This window comes from Lepisosteus oculatus, chromosome 9 (genome assembly GCF_040954835.1).
Source record: "Lepisosteus oculatus isolate fLepOcu1 chromosome 9, fLepOcu1.hap2, whole genome shotgun sequence".
Lineage (NCBI taxonomy): Eukaryota > Metazoa > Chordata > Actinopteri > Semionotiformes > Lepisosteidae > Lepisosteus > Lepisosteus oculatus.
This window is the reverse complement of record NC_090704.1, coordinates 38499524-38522141: the sequence shown is the minus strand read 5'-3', so window position 1 is coordinate 38522141 and position 22618 is coordinate 38499524. Positions and strand designations below refer to the sequence as shown.

The window sequence follows — 22618 nt, the reverse complement described above, 5'->3', positions numbered from 1 at the left end:
CAAAGGAAGTGAGTTTCTTGTGTTGTCATCAATTTCATATACTGTACCAACAGCATGAAGAAACACATGCTTTTGGCTTTATTTTGCTATTAATTGACTGTCTGCACTTAAAAACAAATGTGAATTGGAACTTCATAGTGTATATCTAAAGGTCATTGGGGAATGAATCTTATGGCATTCATCTTCAATCTGGAATTATGCACTACCAGTACTTAGCTACAATCACCATCTGCCATAGTCTCCTTTGCATGACCTGACTTTTTTTTTCAGAGAAAGGGGATGTGCTTTACAGTACATTAGCCAGGATATCTCATCTGACTTGTTAGATTTCTCATTTTTTAAAGTGACAGGCACCCTTGTTTTAACAAAGTTTGCCAGAATCATATTGTTTTATATGATACACAACATTCACAATAGTGATTGCCACATTATGTGAGAGATGACAGTCTATTTTACATTTTTGTATAGTCTTGAATTTTCAGGGAAGGTGTACTGATACAGTAAATTAAAAAATAACTGCTGTAGTTCTGTAATAATTCCAGGGCCAGATTATATTATATGTATGAAATATAATAAGAAAGAAAGAAATTAGTAGTGTAGAAAGAAAGTACTGTAAATGCTACTGTAGCTGAGCAAGTAAAATGAACATCTACATTACTTCTGAAGAAAAGCTTTTTTAGTCCATGTCCAGATCTACTCTTTAATAGGTTATACTTTCTAGCATTACACATAAGTCCAAAACCTACAGTATGTGATTGTATTTTAAACAGTTGTAGACACTGAATGTTCAAATCAGAAACAAAAATCTGTTTACTCACTATCTAAAGTAGCTGAGAGCAAAATGCATCCATGGGCGTCATATCTCAAGCAGTGATATGTCTAGCTTTTATTGTATCAGTACACTGAAATGCTCAAAAACCTTGGTCAGATTACAGATAAAATCATGAAGATAACATTTCAATCTAGTAGAGATCTTCATAAGGGCAAAAAAGAGTCCAGCATTTTACTTTGCTTCATGCAGATAGCATTGACAACTAGACATCCACTCTATCAGTCACTCTTTAAAAAATAGATTACAAACAGTAATAATGGACTAGAAAGTACAATTACAGTAGGTGACACCTTCAGCATTAAGGAAACCAAGCATTGTTAATGCAGACACTTTCTTTTATGTATTTATTATATATTTTCTAAATGCGCATGCAAATGCCTGTGTTAGTAAGCATAAACAGATAGATAATATATCTACATTAAAGCATACTAAATGAGAAACAAGGGTTGTGAAGTACAAAATATTCGGAGAATAAACATGCTCAAAACATAGCATATAAAATATAGGGATCAATTTTTTTAATTGTGTAATTATATGTCAACAGCATTTGAACAATTTGAACATTTAAACTTTTTAAATTCTGAATCTGTTATAAAATTACTTTGCTGGTTGTCTAAGTGACCACAAGAGAGAGCCAGCAGTACACCAAATCAGAAAAAAATGTCCACACATTAAAGCATTTATAACATTGTTGCACCAGATATGACCTAACTGAAAGCAGCTATGCACTATACCTACTACAGATATTAAACCACATGTTTCATATAATACATTAAAAGAACATATGAAAATGACTTCTGTGTTTTGTTTCATTCTAGGTGGATGCAAATCTGACACACTGTGGCAGCATTTTAATTGTCATTATTATACATCCTTTACACATGATTCTCTGTGGAAAAAAACACTTCATTTTAGAAAATTAGATATGTAGATGGGAAGTATTGGAATAATTTAGCAATTTTCCTCATGTCCTAACCTGTTTCACACTGATGCCACAGAAATATATTGTACCCTTTGACTTATCAATGAACCTTTGATTTCAGTTTAGGATTTCATCTTCTGTTTCATTAAAATAGAGAAAAGTATGTTGAATCAGGTTAACCATTTAATTTATCATACCTATGTAAAAATGTGCTGTCAAAAACCTTCACCAGTTACCTAACCAATTAAATAATATTCACCAGGTGTCTATTTACAATAACAGAGGCCTTTAGTGGCAGATGGGCTGTACTGTAATTTCAGTTCTTCCAAGGCATTGTAAGACAATCCAAGGAGACAATTATTTTACCGAAATGAAAACATGGAAGCATTTTTACTTAAATAGGTTAAATTCTGTATGCAAATGTTAAGACTGCCAAAATCTGGATGTTCTTATCGGCTTTTACACCACAGTTGGTATTTGTTAATGTATATTCATACAGTACATTTGTTTAACACAACCTACTGTCTGTTCTGTAGGGAAATCAGTTTTCAAAACATTATTGACAACTGAATTTACCTCATTGCGAAATGGTTGTTTTTTAAAGTAATTCTTTAGGCAGAAAAACATGCCATTGTGTTTATATCCAGAAAGCTATAAATTCCCTCTTGTAAATCTGAAGATACTGTAGGTTGTTATAAAGGGAACAAAAGTGTAGCCCTTAGTTACTAACATTATTATCCTATATTGTGCATAATACTGTATAGTTTCACATTGGTAGATTACTGAACAACATAAAACATAGCTCTTGTATATCAGAAGCTGATGAATTACAGTATATCAGCAACAGGCACATAGCCAAGCTGTGAAGACCTTATACTTCTATGCCAATTAGAGAGCTCCACACTGTTGTGTATCGTGCACCTCAGCCCTTCAGAAAGCAATACCCAATGAGGGCAGTAACTTAAAGAGGCACAAAGAAGCTTGCTGTTTCTAAGCCACCTTGATTACTGTCGCCACATGTTAATCATACAAGAGAGAGGCTCTCATGTGTCTCAGTCCGGTGGCCATTTCCATGGAAACAGCTACAGTTTAACAAAAGGTTCAAGTACCCCCACACTGTTAACCAGCAAACTAATCTTACATTTTCATGTTTTTATCATTCTCATAATCATATGAATCATGTGTGTGACATTTAACTACGTTGAAGAGTAATTAACATATTTTATAAAACAAATTTAGAAGGTAATGTGCATGGTACAAGGTACTAGACAGTGGTAACCACATTCACAGATGATATAAATGATGCATTTAAATTCTTACAAATAATATCAACGTACAACTACAAAGGTTACAACATGTGAATATGCTTATATAGATGAGGATACATTAGTCATAATAATACCAATTACATAATACAGTAGTTTACACCGCAGTAGGTGCTTCATAATGTACAATACATAAAACATTAAATTATAATATAAAGTGTAGTTAAATGACATAATTATATATACTCCGTGGACCTAGACACACCTTTCAGTTATACAGTGTATATCACACAGAAATATAGGAAACACAGTAAAGGTTTCAGGTCTACAGCGTAGTGAGGGGATTGTTGCAGTTGGAGATCACAGGGATAAGACAGGAGAAAATATTAGGAACACCTGTGGACAGTATTATTCTTATTTGACAAAAAAATGACACAATCTAGGTACATTTCAACCAGCAACTGATTAGAATCAATTATATATGAAGGACTGGATAATTATTTTCAAATAATTAGTTCAAAGCAATTGAGATGAGAAGTGGAGTGAAAACCAGAGAGGTCCTGAGAACTCTCAAACTGATATATATATATATTAAATGTGCCCTCAATTCTTCAATGGGCCTGTGGTGACAAGTGAGAATAGACACTTTGGTAGTAATTCGATAACAACTTAACAGGGCTCCCTCTCGGAGCACCCCTGATAGCCCAACAACACTAATGATTGGTGGCTGCTGTCCTCCAGTATGGCCAGATGGGTTTTAATCAGGGTTATCTCCTCAAGGTTCTGATTCTCAAATGGATCTGCACCATCTTCAGGATCAGAGTCGACTTGCTGTCTTTGACCGGTGATGACAGAGCGTCTCCTTCAGCTGCTGAAGGCAAGATCAGACTGTCTCAAGAGTAATGTTAACATTCAAAGAGATGGAGCAGCCTGCTAAAAATCCTGTACCTCGAAGTCATGGTACTGTAGTTCACAGGCTGGGCCTTCAGAGGAACGTGCAGTGTCTGCACAGCTTCCTGGCTTTCCTAACCTTCATTTTGATAGTGCCTGGCTCCATTACTGATTGCATTTCTCAGGGGGTAACATATCTCTGTGTAGTTGTGAAAACTGGCCTTAGGTGAATGTTTAACAATTTTTTTTTATTTAAAAAAGTGGGAGCATAGTGTGAGAACCCCAATATTAAGTCACTTAATCTCCCATCTTTACAGATATTTATTACACCCAATAAATATCTGTATTTATTTACTTACCCATTGCTGCAAATGGGTAAGTGCTGGCACTTTTGGTGTATCTGTGAGTATAAATTAGTTACCACATTCCTCATATGTACTTGTAATTCACTTAAAAGGACACTGTAATTGAAGAGTGGAAGAAATGGGTAGGGAGGGAAGTACTTAATGAGTAAACAGTCCCAGGATTTCCTACAAAATAAAATGCTTTCCTTCTTTATTGTTTCACTAGGGTTACAACAAAACTCTCTATTGGTACTTTAGGATGATATACTGTACAGTGCTGCCTTGAAGCAAAACCATCTAGGTTTCTTTTGTAATCAAAGCCCACCATAAGCATCTACTTTACAGACACAAAACAAATCATTAGGCCTCAAAATTAAAAGTAGGCAGCATCAAAACATCAAAGCTGGGACAGCCGGCAGATAAACCCTCTGAGTACAATTTGAGCTTCTCTTATAAGGCATGTAATTAATAATTAATGATTACAGGTGCTAATGATTGTGAGGACTGTAGTCATAAGTTACTGTTAACCCTTTGATAGGTCTAATTATAACCTGCAGCTGGTTTATCTTCTGGAGCTCATGGCCAGTCAATTTGTCTTTGCCAATCAATCCTTCTAAGGATTTTGGGGATCCTTTGCAGAACAGAGCCCACTACTCCAGTCTTCTTCTGGTATGTTTATGAACAGACTCATAAAGGCATTTGTTGAAGTATCGTATTTGTAGTTGTGAAGTTCTACTGTTTATCATCCAATTATAATATAAGAACCCATACTTAGTCCTAATGTAAATTATTTTGTCTAAATTTTATTATGATTAAAACAGTGGAAAATTACCTGCACTGAAAAATGTGAAGTGCTACTTAAGGCTTAGTACAATAAAGTCCAAACTGCAATCAAAAATTCCTATTGCTGCAGCCAGCCAGAGTACTTAGAGAGTTGTCAGATGTTCTCAAGTAATGACGGTATCTCCTACGGATGATGCACCAAAAGGAAACAAAAGTTGTCTTTGCTCAGGAAACATCTGGTTGATGCTCCAGTTCTTAAACAGGTCAGTGGTTATTTTATAAGTCAGCGAAACACATGAGTGTGGGAAGAGCAAGAGAAGCTCTGGTTTCGCTTGGAGCTAGCAGACTGCCATAAAATAGTAAGAGCTGTAAGGAAATGTCATCCAATACACTGTTTCCATGGAGAGCTCCGCAGAGCTATAGAGCACTACCTCATTTCCTATCCTGGGAATGTAAATATTAGAGCCACCTTTTTTAACAGCTTTGGTGGGTCGATCCAGGAAGAGTATACCTGCTCCGTTTTCAGGCAATTGCTCTTAAGGACACCCCATAGTCCACAACACACAAGAAGACTTTCACTGTTGTACAGTTCCAGTTCCTGACAAATGAAGTACTATATTACTGATAACATTAATTCTTATAAGAATCCTGCAACTTCAGCTAATTTTGTCCTGCAATATTTTTTCTTTTCTGAGGAGGCTAAACAAATGAGCACATGTATCCATCCATCAACCCATTTTCTAACCCCTTTATCCAATTCAGGGTCACGGTTCCAATCCAGACAAGCAACAGGCGCAAGGCTGGATACATCCTGGGGATGGGACCCCAGTCCATTGCAGGGCACACACTCACACCAAGGCCAGTCACATCAGGCAAGCTGGAGGAAAACCCATACAAACACAGGGAAGACATACAAACTCTACACACCCCAGAAACTGAATTTGGGGTTCCAGCGCTGTGTACCACTGCGCTACCACACCACCCAGCATATATACTTTTTTGGGATATAACATATATTATTTTTTTAAATTACTTTAACATAAGGTAGTTGTAAGTGGCGATCAATACCTCACAAAACTGATGCCTCCCTACTCTCCTTGTGATCAGTTTATTTTTCAACCAAAGGACTATTTCAAATAGTGTTCTTTATCAAACACATTTAAATTTTAGAATACAGCACAGTAAAAAATATTTAGAAACCCTTTGAAATTTTTTTTATTTTTGTACATTATAGTTAAGAAATAACTTCACCACAGCCACCACAACCTAAAATGAAGTTTTTGTTCCCACGTGAAAAATAGATGCTAAATAGATAATAAAAATAGTGCTGTATACACAAAACTGTAAGCTACCATTCAAATTACATAATATAGTAGGATACAAAGTTGCACCTCATGTCTGACATTTTCATGAGGTACGTGAAAAATCCTCCATTGGAAATAAACTGTAAAAGTTAGGCCTTCCAGCGCCAATTAACATAAACGTAGAAAATGGATCACAACATGACATTTAAAAATAAATAGCACTATGTAATGCTGTATTTTCCTTCACTGTGTAACAAACAAATAGTCTTCCAGGAGCTGCTTTTAGACTGTCGATCAATTTTCAGGAACAGTGGGACTTACCTACTGTATGTCACTTGTAAACAAGACGTCTACTGCTATCAAAGAGGAAAGCAGATCAGACTTTCCCAGGGGAAATATATTCTAAAGGTCTTGTAGAAGAACAAATTGATCATTTTCAGCTGAGATAATGAAAAAGTCACACTTGTCCGAGTATGAAATTTAGCTGCATAGATCTTCAATTAAAAGAGCTGGATTTTTTGGCCACGATTTTTAAGCTTCACCTTTGGGAAATAAAGACATTGTCGGGTGGGAAAATAGATCAAATTGGTGTATAAAGATGCTGATTTTAGACTCTTATGTCTGCCAAACCTCAATTGATTGTGATAATGACACAACAAAAATCCTGAAATAAACAAAAAAGGAATAACTTACGTAAAACAAAAATATCCTTTTTAATTGGCAAAGGAAAACTAAAAATGGCACTTTAGTAACATGCACAGACAGGTTTTTCCTGCATTCTCTTACACTTTAAGAGATTATAAACCCCTGCAAGAAAAAGAATATGTTATTTATTACAGTATATTTATTTTTAGCATCCTGCTCTCAATGGAGTCATTGCATATTAAACCGTCAAAATGTTTCAAACCTTCTTCAAACATTGAGGTGAGCTTCCCTCTTGATAATTAGGCAATGGCAGAAATGACAAATCAAGTGTTTTCAATGTGAATGTTTAAGTAATTCAATCTCAAACAAAGTTTTTACTTTTCTAGATGTTAAGATTCTGAGAATTTGAGTCACTAGTTTACAATAAAAACAACAGGATAACTGGTTTAACTGACATAATATCATGTAGTATGTTACACCCATGTGAGCTTTATGTGTGGCAAATGTATTTTAGGTTTGAAGACTGGAATCCTTGCACAATCCTGTGAATTGTTGAGTAAAGGATTACATGTATTAAAATAGATTGAGTTTTATCAAATAAAACAGATCTACTTTCCCTATCAAAAGTTAATTTTGTGATAAAGGTATCTTCAGATGATGAAATATAAAGGATTATGAAAGTTCAATCAGATTTAAAGCACATTATGGCATTTTCCCAGAACAGCTCTGCTCTGTTCGTACGTCAGCAAAGCAAAACAAAGCCAGACTGCTTTTTTAATCTGAACATTTTTATTTACAACTGATAAATTATAACAAATAGTTTCTACTGTGGTAACTATAGCTTTTAAGTGAGCTGCTAAACTGACTATAAAAATCCCTTTGGAAATGTTTTACAATAGAACAAGGTGAAGAGTTAAAGATCTTCATCAAGAAGTGTAAGAAGAGATTCATCAAGAGTTAATAAAGAGGTATTATACCATTCTTTCTACATGGTATCTACAGATTAACCAGAGTACCCCGATTCCCCACTATACTCAAAAACATGCAAGACCATGAAATAAATCGATCATTACAGGAGTCTTGGGTATCTGTGGTTAATTCGGCACATTCCCAGCTATACCATATTTCTTGAGAGCTTTAACAGTTTCCAAAGTAATGCAAACATCCCCCCTATTGTTAACATAAACAAAGACTCAGTCACATTTTAAATTAAATAAGTTTAAAAAGATATCAGATGTAAAGAATCACAATAGAATCAAACAATGTTGCAAAACTATCATTGTTTTCACAACAGCTTTCTTGTTCTTTTTGCAGTTTGGGTCCATGTTCATATTACCTGTTCAGCCAACAACTATATTTGCATAAGGCTTAGAAGAGCACTAATAAAAATACAGAGAACATCCCAAAAAAAATATTTACAATACACACATTTATGCCAAAGCATATATTGAAAAATAAGATAGATCATCAATCATTCAGGCTTTCAGTGAAGCAGTTGTATCATAGGATAACTAGTGTATGAACACAGTCTAGCATTTGCTGGTATAATTCACATAATTTATTTTAATCTGTATTTATTAAAATAATGCATCTTATACAGCATCCGTGACAGCTCCTTTTCTAATTAAAAGATGGAAATGATAAGGAATAATTAGATGTCTGGGCAAACACGATTTCAGAGTTTCTTGGGAATCCACTCCCAGTTAAGTTTCATTGTCGTGAATCAGTTACAAGAATGTCTGAGCAACTAAAGTCTTTAGGAGAACATTATCTCTGCAGGAAACCGCACCTTAAAAAAAGGATTTATTTCCAGAAGCCTACAAACAAGCTACACTCCCCAATTAATCTCCACGGATGCAAGTGAGACAAACAAAGCATGAAAAAATACTGCTTTAATCAGCAGTCTGATTCAGTTTGACTGACAGTGTTCAGTTGGCCCAGTAAAGAGATGCTCATGCTTTGTAGTTCATTGTGAAGATTTACAAGGCTTTAATGATTTGTAATCCAGCTGTGGTCCAGCTGTTTAGTGTGCATTCTGCCAGCCACAGGGGTCAGCATAAACACAAAGAGCTGGAAAGCAGTCAAGTCATTTTATTTAACTCTCTAATGTACTGTATATTAATCAACCCTATCGTTTCTTACAAGTTTCCAACAGCTCTGAACATACTTTTAATAGTGAGAACAATCTATAACTATTAGAAGTCATTGTAGTGCATGTAGTCACTGCTTACTGTACAAGTAATTAATATTTCATTTAGTTTTAATACTAGAACATTATTAGATTTTACTTAAAAATGCTAAATCTATTTGATAACAATATTACCACATCCAGATGGTCAATAAATGTTTGTACTTAAAATGGTTCTACTGCTCAAGTACATACTGTCAAATAAATATTTAAAAGGACAAAATAGTTTATCTTACATACCAGAAATTAGAAACAATAACATTGACCATTCCAATTTTATGTTTTAAAAATTAATTTGAGGCTATACAGTATGTAATATTTACTGTATGTATAAGATTATTATTATCTTTCAAGTATACTTCAAGGATTTTTGTAATAGCCATGTTTTCATAGCATGTGCTATGCCACTTATTACCAACTAATAAATCCATTTTATGGTTATATTTTATAAGAACAGGTCACTGTAGTGCAGTAGTTAGCATTGTTGCTTCATAGCGCTGGAACCAAATTTTGGACCTGGGGTGTTTATTGCATTTAGTTGTATGTTTTCCCCTGTTAATGCGAGTTTCCTCCGGTTGCTCCAGTTTCCTCCCAAGGACATACTGGTAGGTTAATTGGCTTCTGGAAAAACTGGCCTTGGTGTGAGTGTGTGCATGCCTGTGTCTATGTGTGGCCAAGCGATGAACAGGCATCCCATTCAGGGTGTACCCTGCCTTGTGCCCACTGCTTGCCGGAATGGGCTCCGGCTCCCCTGAGACCCTAAAGTGGATGCAGCAGTTAGAAAATGGATGGATGGGTATTATTAAACGTTCAGGACCTCATGGGTTCATCTGGCTTGAAGAACAGTGTAAACATATCTCCAATTACATTGAACTGAACCAAACAAAGCCCAGTGAGACAACTGGACAGAGAACAGTTCACTTTATAAACATAAATGTGAACAAAACAAGGGATTTGGTTTGTTTGCAATCAGGAAATGAACTATATTATAATAACAGCTCTGGGAAAAAAACCTTTTCTGGATTAAAGCAAATGTGTTACGTAAGTATATCCAGGGGAAGCAATGGATGAGGAAGGAGATAGAAGTGCTATTAGAAATTATGTCAGACAGTAAAATTCAGATGGAGTTTGATAACACACAAAAGCATTTACCATTTTGTCTCAGAGGTCATAACAGACAGGATGTGCAAGATGTTGCTTCCAATGAAGGTCAAACAAGAAAAGTATTTCAAATTGCAAGACAAGCTAAAAAACTAATTAAGCAATGTATCTAATGTAAAAACATAAACATTGTGTCTAAAAGGATTTAAATTTACTTGATTCCAAGTGGCCAGTAAACAGATGTCACAACTGCCAACATACTGATGTGCTATAGACATAACTTGCATTGCAGATGAAATCAAGTGTCTGTTCATTTAAAAATATATTTTCCTTGACAATAAGTGAATCACGAAAATGAATTCTAGCCCTTTTCAAACTCAATACAGTTGAGCTAAATGAAATATGAACATCCAGCAAATTGATAAATTGTTTCAAACCAAACTATCTGAACTACTGTGGGTTTATTTGAACTGAGTCTAGTGTCAATACACTCTAAGAGTATAGCTCAGGTTTCTTTTTTAACTTCAAGGTTGGTGTTCTTGTCACTGGTACCAATAAGAAGGAAATGTAATTAAAAAGATTGGTCCAGATGAAATTTGGAAGTAGATGGAATAGGTAACCAAAGAGCTGTTTGATCAAAACAAATGACTCAGAAAGTGGAAAGATTTATCTGAGTGGAGAGCACACATATTTTCCAGACAAAAACAGAAAGTGAGATAAATGTACAAAGATGTCACAACAGAGAATCATTTACAGACCTACAGTAACATCTGGCATTGCAGGTGAAATCAAGTGTCAGTTCTTTTATTTTTTTTCCCCCCTAATGACAAGATCTGACTCAAAAGTAAACAAATGTAAACAATTGATGCAAACAACCATACAGTACAAAAGGGTGACAAGTATCTCTCTATGAAACAAAAGCAACTTAGTTAACTCTTAGTTAACTTAGAAACTTGATGTTTGAGTTGTTAAATGCGGAAGCATTTTGGATTAAAAAAAACAAACACTGCAGGAAATGTCTAATCATGGTAGTTGCCAATTACTGGTCGATTCAGACATTGTTTTAATGATTTCAGGACTTAATTGCACTAATACCAGACATCGATAGAAATAGTTTCCCATTTTTTAAGATTCTTTTTATTTGCTACCAGCTCTGTTGAGCCCAATTATTCAAGTTCATACAAGAGGACAATTATCAGTGTATACAAAACTACTATGGGATTTCTCTGTCAATTATGAGATTGCATAAATTCTGGTGAACCCCTGTTTTTTAGGTGAAATGTTTCCAAATGTTTCACCCCTTGTTTAAGGATTTAGTGATTTAATGCAAAAGCAAAAATTTCAATGCAGTTTACTCAAAGTGACTGGAAAGGAGAAATATGACTATTTTTTAACCAATATTTATTGAAATTAGAATACTATATGTAGAATTCAATAAATGTAAAATTCACTTACCACACAATAGAAATGTGTGCAATAAAATTTATCAGTTTTTGAATACCCTTAATCCTTTATCTTCACTGACTAAAAGCAGGAAGAACTGTAATGTATCTTTGATTATTCATCTGGTGACAATATATTTTTTAGGACTGATTTAAATGAACATTTTGAAAATAAATCCATATATTTATTCAAGCAAGTAGAGAACTTTTTTTTACAATCTTTACAACTTACTCATAATTGCACAGAAAAAAAAATAGCCTGCCTGTACATTACCATACACAAGATGCATATGAATCAGAGAAGTCATTAAGTAACTTATGTAAAACATATGGTGAAATATCTTTCATGCATATAATATTTAACATTCACTCATTAAGACATTTCAGGAACGTCTGAAGCAATCTTGAAGTAGAACTGCCCTACAACAAGAACAATTTTAATTAATTTTTTAGGGATAGGTAAATAGAAACTACAGTAATCAGCAAACTGTTTTGTTTATCTGGTTTACAGTGGTTTAGAACAACTTATGACTTCACTCACAGTGCACCTGGGGTACATCTGAATTATAAAACACCTGGACTCCCTAAAACACCTTTGTTTCCTTTACTTAAGTAACCAAATATATATCACATATACAGTACTTATGGAAACATATGTGGTGTGCCAACAGGCAGGTGTACATTGAAAACTTACCATACTTTAATTCTCAAGAACTGCAAAGTAATAAAAAGTCCTTTAAAAGTTAATTGATTAATGTATCCAGTGTAACACATATAGCAGCAAATTTTAAATCTAAAGCAGAATTTCAAATTAACTACATTTTCCTGAATATACTGTAAAAATAAGCACCTTAAACTTTACCAGAATCTGTATATTAACACCATTGAAATACCCCATTAAATGCCCAGTCACAAAATTGGAAGAATTATTCTTGAGCTTTGTAGCATTCTAGGAAATATACAAAAGGCACACTGCCCTGACCCCTAGCTTTTTAATTTTGCCTTCTTGTAGTAGTCAGGGTAATTGTTGCAGGACTCCTGCAGGTCTTTGAGGAATGATGGCACGCCGGTCTGCAGAGGAAACAGAGACACCTGCTTGAAGCAGATTCACACTATACTGCCTTCACGAAATAATCATGGGAGCACTGGAAAAACCCAACTGGGTGGATTGGAGTCCACATCAAAGAAGCAATGTGTGAAACATCTGAAAGCAATTAATTCCATCATGTAAGACTCAGTGGCATCCCAGCCACTAACAGAGCTGGCTAAGGAAAAAGAAAATAAAATCTGCAGCTGCAGAGCACGGATTTTGTTTTCTATTCAGAAAAGTGTCTTCATCTTTGGCCAACTGCTTACTTTACTTTGTTTCTCATCCCCTTTAAAAAAATAGATATCTTTTTTATTAGCAGGACTCAGCTGTTAAGTGAGATTCTTGTTTTTGATTTACTCTGCTAGACCATCTAACTTCACATTTACAACATCCCAGTAAAGGAAATAAACACATATAAACAAAGGGCTAGGAGGTACTATAATTTTACAGATGTGGAAACTGAATAGCTTTTTGTGCGTGCATCTATCACTATCTGCTTCTAAACCAGTAAGTCTTGAGGAAAGCAGTAAGGCAGAAAAACCTTTCAAATCAGCTTTGCAGAGGACACAGCATTGTCTTTTTAAGAACTAGTGTTCTACCCAGCTCCCTGTATTGTCATGAGCTGGGGTTTCCAGGACATATTTCATTATTTCATTTTCTGTAATAACAGGAAAGCAAAATAATCGCAGGCTTAGTCAGGCTTAGTCAAACTATCATAGTACTCTCAAAAGATAAAACTTTGGCTAACAACTATACTCTATGAAGAAAAAGGAAGACCTAGAAAAGTATTTGAGACCACGAAAACTCACCTTCGCTGCCCAATTTATAAGCCAAGCTGGTATCATCCCACCCGGGTTATCAAAGTAGTTCAGGAAAACTAAAATAGAAGCCAGTAAAAATAGATGAAAAAAACAGTATCAAAAAGCCAAAACACAAAGGACTATAAAACATCTAAAGATGTGTGGTATAACCTATTCCAGCATTCTTTTGAACACTCAATCCCATATTATTTAAAAAATGAAATTTTATGTTTTATTTTTTGTGATACTGTTGAAAGGAGTAAAGCTACCAGTTCAAAGCAGTTTCTGACAGCAGAATGGAGTAGTCGTTAGGGCTCTAGAATCAGGACCAGAGGGTTGTGGGTTTAAAATCCAGTAAATGCCATGGTCTTTTAGAAGCATAGTAAAAACCATTCATCTTCACAGATACAATAAAAGAAAGGGCAAAACCAATATGATAAACTCAGTAAAGAACTCAGAAATCATTCAGTTCATTCAGTTCGGTATTCATCATGTCCAGTTTGTGACCTAGGAATAAGATTACATTGTTTTAGTGAACATTTAACCTAACATAAATCTAACACTTATTGAGTGCAATAATAATACATTTAGCTCTAAAGCATAAGATTTGAAAAACATTTTTGCTGAAGACCACAAATTACTACTGTATGTTCAACAGGAATAACTGGAACAGTTTACCTTTAGTGCCACAGTCACCATCACTCTCAATGGCCAGGCTCTGTTTATAGTCTTTCACTCGGAGGATTCCAGACTTCTCAGGACACAGGGAATCTGAGGCACTCTTTGCCAACATGACATAGATTTTTCTTCCATTGATGTCCAGATCTCGCCGTTCTCTCACGTAAACATACGTAGCACAAAGTTAAAGAAGCTGGAGAGATACTACATTAAACCCATTACAAAGGAAAAATGGAGATACTGTCAAAAAGGATACTTGATACCAGTTAATGTGATGACATTTAGAAATGTCTAGATCTACATTTACTTTTAGATAAGTATAAAAAGTGTTTATTTTTGAGCAATCATTCCTAAAATTAGCTTAGAAACAATTATATGTTAATTACATGCTGAAAAGTATAAAGAAAGAAAATGTGTCCATATGAAATCTTTAAAAAGTATAAGTACAGATCATGGCCAGCAGCAAAATTAAGCCAAATGTCTGTTGGCACAGAAACTGAGCTATAATAGGAAAAGGATACGTCTCTGTTTGACAGAGGAAAAGGGTATTTCACCTCCCAGTAAATTGCTGTCTGCCCAGCATAGCTTTTTTCATAGAGCTCTAATGAATTCAAAAATGAAAAAAAAAACATTAGATATAAAATCCATTACTATTAGGCAAAGCAACTGAAAAAAAAATACGCATTGAAAAACAATTTTGCCATGTCTGAAAACTATATAGGATTTTTTGTTTTGTTTTTGTTTTCTCTGAATGCAACTTTCTCTGTATCCTTGGCTGGAACTAGGTTTGGAATCATTTTTCCTTCAACAGCTAAACGTAATGAATATGTGCTACCTTAGAAGTTATGTTTCCACTATCGAAAGGTGGAATCAATCTCTATGCCAAGTATTGTTTGTTTATCACACTCTCTGTCAGCATAGATAATACAACTACTTCCCTCAAAACATTTAATCACCTGGGCGGTATGATTTAAAACAACAAGAGTTTCCAAAAATGTGCTATCCTGCAGTTCCAAGCAAATAGACAACACAAGTCAGGATTTGAGCATTTGAAGTCCGACATTACACAGTTCTCAGCACGCATCTGATAAGTTCCTGAATTTTTATTTTCTAATCTCTGGTGAAGATTAACCCTGCAGTAAGCACATTTTAATACTGTATACAGTGTGGGATCAGGTGTATTTCTCAAGGTATCTGTGAGCTACTGTACTTCCACAAGATATGCAGAACAAAAAATCCCTGATTATTTCCCCATTCCTGGTAATTTTTAAAACAAATATATGTAAGCTCAGCTATTGGTAGGACAGCTTTGTTTTTTTTTCCATTATTGTAGCATTATCTGAAGCCAAGACTGTGTTACTAATGAAATAACTACTTTTTCTTCATACAGCCTGTTCATCTCCCAATTATTCTAGCTACTGAACAATAACTGCACTATTGAAGCCAAGGAAACATATCCAAGCAAGTCTGACTCATTTACAGATCTTGCAAGCTGGTAAAAAAAAAGAATTACAATGTAATAATTTACAAAGGGGGACAGTGCAAAAGAATGCCTTTTCAGGCTTGTTGTCTCTTTTCAATAGAATACTATGTATCTTTAAACAAACTTTCTCTTCAAATTACAGAGTTATATAATTCACCTTGACTAAGAAATCAGACCCAAGACTGGGAGGGACAAACCACAGTAAAATGTTGCTTCCTGACTAAAGTAGCTCTAGAGTCTTTAAAAGTTGGCTCCCCTGTTCTGACCTGCTGACTCTCAGTTACCACCACACTCGAACAGAGCACACAAGCAGCGGACAAACTATGACAAAAGGGCAGGAACCCTACCAGTAAAGGATCTTACGTGTTAAGGCCAATTATCCAGACATTGCTAGCCTGAGCCTAGGTTGTGTCAATAACTGACTATGACTGTGTTTCCCTAAACTGGTTGCAATCCTCCAGACCTGGGTTGGCATTAATCAGCCAGGGCTCCATCGACTTTCCAGAAAACAACACAATTCCTTTGACCTGAATGTCAGAGAGGCCTGACTTCAGTGATACCGTCTTGACTGATATGACATTACATAAACGATGAAAGGTCTGCAGGTGGTCATATCAGAGTAGCATATCCATGTCATTCTCTTCTGAATGGTACAGAACTCATACCTGGAGAGCAGAGCCTTAAAACAACTAGCAATTCCAAATGGCAATTCAGGCAGTTGCCAGTTGGGATTGATAATAATTAGCAATTATTGGAAAATAATTAGCAATGTCACATTTATTTGTAAACTCCAGCCTCTTGGTGTAGGAATTTTGAATTCTCTTGAGACTACTGAGAAAAGTACATCACCATAGTAATCTCATACTATGTGACAAGACCTGTTACACAGGCAGAACAGTTTCACAGGGAAGGAGATAACAGATGCATGATGGCGCCTCTTCACAACAAACTACTTACATCTGACTAGACTATTTCAAAAGCAACAGAACACAACAGGGAGACCAATACAAACAGCTGTTCTATTTCAAAAGTGCCAGCTTTCATTACCTTGTGGAGTGTTTGAAGACTGAAAACAATGGAAGAAAGATTTGCAAATCAAAGAAAGCATTTCTTAGAAGCAGTGCAGCACTCCACTTAAAGCTTGGAAAACAATGTTTCAAGTCAGTCATGACCCATTTGTGATTACAATACTCGAACCCTAAATGAAACCTGACAATTCATAATCTAACTTTTCTCTTAAAAAGTTAAAACCTTAAAAGTTATCTATTCTTCTTAAAACAATACTTGCAAACAACAAGAAGTTTTTCTTCAATGTAAATTCAGTAAAAAAAAGGACTGTCATACAAATCCATTTGTATTTTGCTAAATATTTGGAAAACAGTTATGAGACTGTAAAAACAATGTGACATTATGTGCTCAAAAATTATTTGCAACCACAACACAATCATCTTGGAAAAAGAACTGAACAATTAATGTTTTCTTGCTCTGGTTACACAAAAGCAGTTGTGTACTGTAGTAAGATTTCAGCCTCATGCTCAGTAGAGGCATCCTGACCTAGCAGTTTTCTCTATTTGCAAGATTCCCTCCTGAGTTGCTCTGAAGTTACTGCAGGAATGAAATTATGGAACTGAAGCACTTGATGAAAAATCGTGTCACTGCAAGTTTTATGCAGCAGATGATGAGACAATATATCTCAATTGTTTAACAAGTTTGATTTTAAATCAATCTATAAAAGAAGTGGCTTTATGTCTGTGGAAGTGACACACCGATTAAAAGTTATTTTAAAAATTGTCAAAGCAGTGCCTCTTTATATATACTGTATAATGTCTTTATCCTATTATCTAATTAGCAATTGCATTATCAAATGTACAGCTATTATAATTTACAACACCATCAATTGCCACAGAGCAAATGTAAAATTGCCGTATTCATAAAGATTCGGATTGGAAAGGTAGATGCTGCATATACTTACCTTTAACATATCCATCCCATGTCTTTCTGTACTCTAAGTCCATGTACACATCAGCACATGTCTCTGGGGTGCAGTTGGTAAGACTACCAAAAACCTTATACTCATATAGTCCCGTTTGCTGTTGAAAGGTTGAAAGAATTGTTAATATAAACACATAAAATACTGTAAATCTGTTGCCAATTTTATCAAGCAAGATTAACAGATTCTTACAACTGTGCACTACAAGTATGTTCTGAAAACCATTCACTCAAAATATTCCAAACTTGAATTTGTTTCCAGTGTATAACCCCACAGTCAAATAACAAAAAGTAATTTCAGTATTTCAGTATTTTACTTTTTGTATTATTATTCTTCCTTTCTTTTCCCACTTTTCCCAAACACAGTTCCATTGGTAACATGCAAACTACTTAACCAAAATAAAATCACGCACATACAAACAATAATTAGGGGTATTTTGCATTGAACATAAGCAAGTTGTATGATAAGAATGTTCTTCTGCTACATTCTGCTTATTATTTCTGTCTTAGTAGCACCAGCTAAACCCTTATAGTTTTGAAATGTACTGTGAATCATGAATGGCATTAGAACAGAGGGTAGTTCCACTTGAAAAGTAGAAAAAAAACATTACGTATAGGCTGTGCGGAGTCTAAAGGGCATTAGACTTGTAAAACTTGTGCTGCCACTCCTATCAGAAAATAGTTAACAGTGTGCGTTAAGGCCTTCATACAGCGCCGTGATTTTTTTGTTTTTTTTTTCAGTTACAGAATTCAGAAACTATGAACCCGAGGTCTTAAAAAGTCGATTTAGAAATGTACAGTAACGGCAAGATGAGAAAATATCATTTATTTGGGTATATAAATGTGAATAATAAATGTTTATCATCATGCAAGCATGTACACCAATAATCTCTAAATTCCATCTGTTTTCTAGTACAGTTTCTAATAGTTTTATTTTGCTTTGCGTACATAACTTGTTTCAAAATTATGCAAAAAACGAACAAGAAGTGCCTCTCGTCGTGCCCCTTTGTGGTGACGTCACAGATTCAAACAAGGTAGATTTCGATGTAAACATTTACAGGCCCGCACTGTGATACTTCTTTACTTGTGGGATGTTTTGTATATTGTATATTTTAAACGTATTATAGTTCTGCATACGTAGGCTTATTTACCCTGTTCACTGCATTTTCTTGCAGTAAAAATACCTAAACCTTTCCTGAAAAGAAAATAATACTACAAACCGTGTCTTATTATTGAACAATCATGCATTTTATTTAAAAATAAATGTCGAAGCACGTCTTAAAAAGGGTTCATATTAACAGTAAAGTAAACCACAAAACCGAAAGAAGACTGAACGCTCCCCCTTATCGCGTGAATTTTAGGGAAGGAGGGTGGGTGGTTTTTCTGAAGTGTCTGAATTGCCCCTGTATTCTGCTAGAGACTGGCGTTCAGCTCAGGATGTAGTCCCGCCTTGTGTCCCGTGCTTCCGGGATATACACCGGGTTGCAGCAGCAGAGCCCCTTATGGTAACCAGAAATAAGTGTTACTTTTATCAGATGAAGAACGACGAACAGAGCTGCCCACTGAAATATTTCCTTACATACCGCGCTTAATTTTGATTTCGTAAACCTTGCACATTTTGCATCGTCTGACAGGTTTTTATGATTTTTCGTTTATCAGTATGTATTCATATTCAAAGCAGCTTCACAAAATTCAGAAATCTACCTTATCGTAAAGCCGGTAAATTTTTATCCCACTTGTCTCTGTGAAGAACTCCCATCCTCCTTCTAGCTGGGGTTCATCCAGTTCTTTCCAGGCTTCCTGAAACTGCTCCTCTGTGAACTGCAGCGCCATGTTTTCAAAACCAGTGTAACTCGATCATGTGAGCAGAAATCTGCAGACTCCTAGCTGCGGTAGACACCTGCTCTCACTATGCCAGCTAATGAGAAGTTAGTTTAGACGCGATACCGTATTTCATTTCAACCTTCTTAAGATTTCTTTCATTAAGGAGAAAAAAGCAAGTTATATGCAGAACTGTAATTGTTGCCGATGAAGCTATTATCAGTATTAGATTGGATATGAACTCTCTTAACTTTCACTGGAATATTATTGGAGTGTCGTGGTTGTAGGAGCCTATAATTTAAAAGAAATTCAACATCCTCGTTCTAATCAGTTTATTTGGTAAACACCATTATTTGTAACTGTATCGTTTATTGTTTAGTGCACCAGACTAAACAAAAGGTTACTTTATTACTTTATTAAGGTTCTGTGAGGCGGTTCCCCTCCTCTGGCTACTCCTCAGTTGTCTTTTTTTCGATATACTTCAGGGATCTTAGATGTTGTTAAGGCTTCTTTCTATGTGTAGTTGTTTTCTTTTCTTCCCTTTGGCACTATAACATTTTAATGATCTATTATCTGATTTTAACAACTTTAAGACCTGTTAACTTTGGACCACTCCTGAAGCAAAATGTAGGTACTGTTTTGATAAGAGGAAAAAGACATAAACTGATAAAATCCTTAACATATTTTATGAAAAGCTCTGGATAAAATATCTTTGTTGGTGTTTTCCGTGTATCCGAACACATGGAGTCTGACATTTTTTTTTGCATACTGTAGAAACTATATTCAGGCCCACTGGGCCCTCAAGTGCCTGACAGATCTTCTCATGTCTTTGTTTTTACTGTATGCTAGAAAGTTGCTTTTTCATTAATGACATGGTTGAGTTCCCAGCATTGCCTATGTGGCTTCCCTCAAGACAAGTAAAGATACTGTACTGTATATTTCTTGGAATTGTGTGCTTTACACACTGTAACGTAACCAGCTACACTCTGGGTCCACCAGTGTCTTTCATAAAGGCAAGGTTGAATGTATTTCTATTTACCAAATCTTTTAAGTAAAGTGTCGAAAATACAGTATCTGGGACACGCTTGGAAAATGATCTTACAGGGTGTCAGAATGTAGAAGCTCAAACTCAGTTTCTCATGTAAGATATCCACATCAGGATTTTTTCAGGTAATTGTATTTATAGTTATTTAAGGACTTTGAGAATAAGGTCTTCTAAAGGAGAAGACAGGAGGAGTCACTGCTTCCTCCACTTGAATGGAAATCCTCTGCTTTTGTTGGAAAATGAACTACTGTAGCTCAGGAATGAAAAACAAAAAGGACAATGCCCCATATCAATTGACTCTATATTTGAACATCTCTCTTTGAAATGGGGCATTATAAATTAAGCTTAGACATAATTAAAATGGTTTGACGCTGTGTATAGCGCTTGTAAATGTATTATTCAAGATTATGAAATCAATGGTGGATTATCAGAGCACTTAGCCACTACTTCAGCCTTTAGTTTTGCATTAGACGGTAGTTACGATGTAGGCATGTCTGAGAAATGTACTGTAGGTAGGGCAGCCGCAGGGGAAACAGAAACACCTACTTGATGCAGTTGCTGTGCTGACTTTGTGAAATAGTCATGGGAGCCCCAGAAAACGCCAATGGAGTGGACTGAAGGTCACATCTGCATGCAATTAATTCCATCATCTGAAACACAAAGGCACCCCAGCCACTAACAGAGAAAGGGAAAAGAAAAAAAAACGCAGCTGCAGAGGAAAAATCTGTCTTGCGTAATATAACCACACAGCTCATACTGATAAAAATTGTCTTTGTATCTAACTGGCTATCTGACTTTCTAGTCCTCCCTTTTAAAATATATTCTTCATTAGTGCTGCCCAGATGTTGAAGTGTTTTTGATTTACTCAGTTGTACAATCAGGCTTAACATTTACAATATCATAGCAAAGAAAATAAACACAACTACCTGGGAGGGCTATACTGGGCTAAAGGTCTACAGATGTGGAAGCTAAACAGCTGTATAAGCCTATCATCATTTGCTTGTAAACCACTGCAATTTTAGCCAAAGAGATAAAACCCTTTGAGGGAGCAGTCTGCAGTGAATACTGTGTTGTGTTCCTAACAATTGGTATTTCCGTCCAGCCATCTGCGCTGTCAAAACTAATGGCTTCAAAATCATTTTACCCCCATAACCTTTTAAGCAGCATTTGTTTATGTGAGTGTTGAAAGAAACAAGGGATATAAGCTTCTACAACATTATTTTTAGTTTGTTCCAGCCACCCTGAACACTTTGTGTTAAAAAGTGCATCATATTACCAGTTTAAATGCTCTTTACTATAGTTTCCATTCCTTCATGTTTCACCTTCTGTAGAAGTCCATTTCATTGTATTTATGAGTGTGTTTCAGGCATTTAAATACTTACAAGTCTCCTGGAAATCTTATTTTTTCAGCTCTGTTTGTCAGAGCGGACATTCTCAGAAGACATTGGGTAGGGTTACGATTAGGGTTGTATTAATGCAACATGGCATTTTAATATAATTTAATACATGGCTTGATTTAAGTTCACAGTTTGTAACTTTGTATACTAACATTGTTTGTCTTTTTAATTTCCCCAATATTTCTTAAGTTTTGTCAACATAAACATATGATACAGTAGAGGTGTTTTCATAGATAGCATCTTCATGCTCAGTGTTTCCCATCTTTTATTTATTGCTGATTTGTCTGCTACCTGCAACATGTAACATTCTCCACTTTGAACATAAGTAATTGGGCAGTACCTCTCATTTGAATAACTATCTATAGAGTTCTGTTAACAGTCATTATATAAATTCAGTGTTCTTAGAATTTTGATGACCAAATACCTAAAAAAGCTCATATTTAAATATTTAAAGGGCTGCTGAGGAAATTATCACTTAATCTATAATTATAGGAAAAGTAGGTTGTGTAGTTTTACCAGCTATTTTTTAACATTACAATACAGTCCTGAACTTCCATAAGAAAAGTGAAGGCACATAACATAGAATAACAATATTAGG

The 22618-nt window shown here is 35.3% G+C and overlaps 1 protein-coding gene across 1 annotated transcript; it reads right to left on the bottom strand.

Moving 5' to 3' along the window:
- Positions 1–10924: 10924 nt before the first annotated feature.
- Positions 10925–19635, bottom strand: pctp (phosphatidylcholine transfer protein). The gene is made up of 6 exons (XM_015356731.2): positions 19462–19635; positions 17741–17858; positions 14807–14886; positions 14286–14457; positions 13617–13684; positions 10925–12788 (listed from the first exon to the last, which is right to left on the bottom strand). The coding sequence occupies exons 1-6, from the start codon at positions 19588–19590 to the stop codon at positions 12702–12704; spliced, it is 654 nt and encodes a 217-aa protein (XP_015212217.1). The 5' UTR covers positions 19591–19635; the 3' UTR covers positions 10925–12701.
- Between the last annotated feature and the right edge of the window lie 2983 nt (positions 19636–22618).